This window comes from Carya illinoinensis, chromosome 3, assembly GCF_018687715.1.
Source record: "Carya illinoinensis cultivar Pawnee chromosome 3, C.illinoinensisPawnee_v1, whole genome shotgun sequence".
Classification (NCBI taxonomy): domain Eukaryota; kingdom Viridiplantae; phylum Streptophyta; class Magnoliopsida; order Fagales; family Juglandaceae; genus Carya; species Carya illinoinensis.
In genome coordinates this window covers 10,644,821-10,646,736 of record NC_056754.1, presented here as the reverse complement: position 1 = coordinate 10,646,736, position 1,916 = coordinate 10,644,821, and the positions used below count along the sequence as shown (strand labels likewise).

Below are 1,916 nucleotides of genomic sequence, written 5' to 3'. Positions count from 1 at the left end.
TTTAAAGCCACACACCACCAATATGAGCAGATAAGTAACAAGCCACAGTTGCTTAATTCTTGTCTTTATCCATCCAATAAAAAATCCATTTCCATGCGCCTGCAGATAAGCACACCTCAAAAGCCGAATTCCCATTTGTCCAGGATATTGTATTATATTGGGAAAAGTTGTATTATTCTCCATTCACATAAAAACCAATAAGCGAAAGACATGTTAGATTCTGCAAGACAGGAGAACTATACATAACTCATGTAGCTATCTTTAAGCTTTTCACGTGGATATCTTACGACAAACTCACTCAATTGACCCTTCTCTATTTGGCATCTTTCCGCATTCTTGGAAAGAGACATTTCAGTCGGAACTAGCTCATAACACGCGTCCGACCCCTTTCCCTAAATAGTAATTACACGACTCTTTTATTTATATATGTATTCTTAGAGCCTTCCAAGCTCTTGAAGTTTCTTTCAATTCCTCGTGCCTATAAAACCTCTCACATATTCACACTCCCATTACACCAAATTAGACATTACCACAAAGCACTTCTCCTTTCTGTATCTTTCTCTCTCTCTTCTCTCTTATATACAGAGTACTGAGCATTTTTTTTTTCCTAATGTCTAGGTTCATGGAACCACTAATTGTGGGGAGAGTTGTGGGAGAGGTGGTGGACATTTTCACCCCAAGTCTTAGAATGAATGTAATCTACAACTCTAATAAGGAAGTTGCCAATGGCCATGAACTCATGCCTTCTGTCATTATTTCTAAACCCCGCGTAGATATTGGTGGGGAGGACATGAGGACTGCTTATACACTAGTGAGTTTAATTAAAAGTTGGCCATTATGTTGCAATAACTACAATATATGTGTTTTTTCTGCTACTACTAATGCTATATATCGATATATACTGCATGTGTCAATCTCTCTCTTCTCTTTTTTATTGAAGATTATGACAGACCCCGATGCTCCAAGTCCTAGTGATCCGTATTTAAGGGAGCATCTCCATTGGTACTGTGTATATCAAGTCCTGGTTCTTTTTATACTTTTCCTTCAATATGTATCGATGAATTTTGATACGTAATATATCTTTCAGGATGGTCACTGACATTCCTGGCACCACTGATGCTTCTTTTGGTGAGTTCATATAAGTATAGAACCCCTCTGATCTCTCTCTTTACGGTAGCCCTAGTTTTCATTGTAGTACTACTTCGCCATGACATTGCATCAATCCTTTAAAGGTTAGTTAATTAAAATCGATGGCTTTTGATTTGAACAGGAAAAGAAACTGTGGGTTACGAGACTCCGAAGCCAGTTTTTGGAATCCATAGGTACGTGTTCCTCTTATTCAAGCAGAGTGGGAGACAAACAGTAAGGACTCCAGCTACAAGAGACCATTTCAACACAAGAAGATTCTCAGAAGAAAATGGTTTGGGTCTGCCAGTGGCTGCAGTGTACTTCAATGCACAGAGAGAGACCGCTTCAAGAAGAAGATATGATTCAATAACAGGGAAAAAGTAAGAGGAATGGGCATTCCTGCAATATCGAAAAAGGTTGTTTTCAATTTCCATGTTGTGAGTATATTTATGGGCACGTACGGTGTAGTTTTCCTTCTGCCTTTTGTAAGACGAGCTGTACTTGGTACTGTGCGTCCGTATGTTCTCTACTACTAGGTTTTGGGAATTGATGGTCCCATCCATTTCAGTTTCCTTAAGGATCGATCATACATAAGTGTTCCAGTCGGTGGGCACGTGGCATGTTGAGTTATACTCTAATTAGATGGTGATGGTTTCGAACCTCATTCTGGTGTCGGCCGGGTTTCTTTCTTTTTTCTCTCCTCCTCTCTTCTCTGGATTTTAGATTGGAATAAATATATTTCATTACAATACTTTCCTTTGATATGAAGGAGAATTCTGATCATGTGG

General features: G+C 39.0%; 1 protein-coding gene across 1 annotated transcript; it reads left to right on the top strand.

The window, feature by feature from the left end:
* The first annotated feature begins 610 nt into the window (after window positions 1-610).
* On the top strand, window positions 611-1,686 carry LOC122305814 (CEN-like protein 1). Its single transcript, XM_043118354.1, has 4 exons — window positions 611-811; window positions 941-1,002; window positions 1,088-1,128; window positions 1,271-1,686. The coding sequence occupies exons 1-4, from the start codon at window positions 611-613 to the stop codon at window positions 1,510-1,512; spliced, it is 546 nt and encodes a 181-aa protein (XP_042974288.1). The 3' UTR covers window positions 1,513-1,686.
* Window positions 1,687-1,916: the final 230 nt, after the last annotated feature.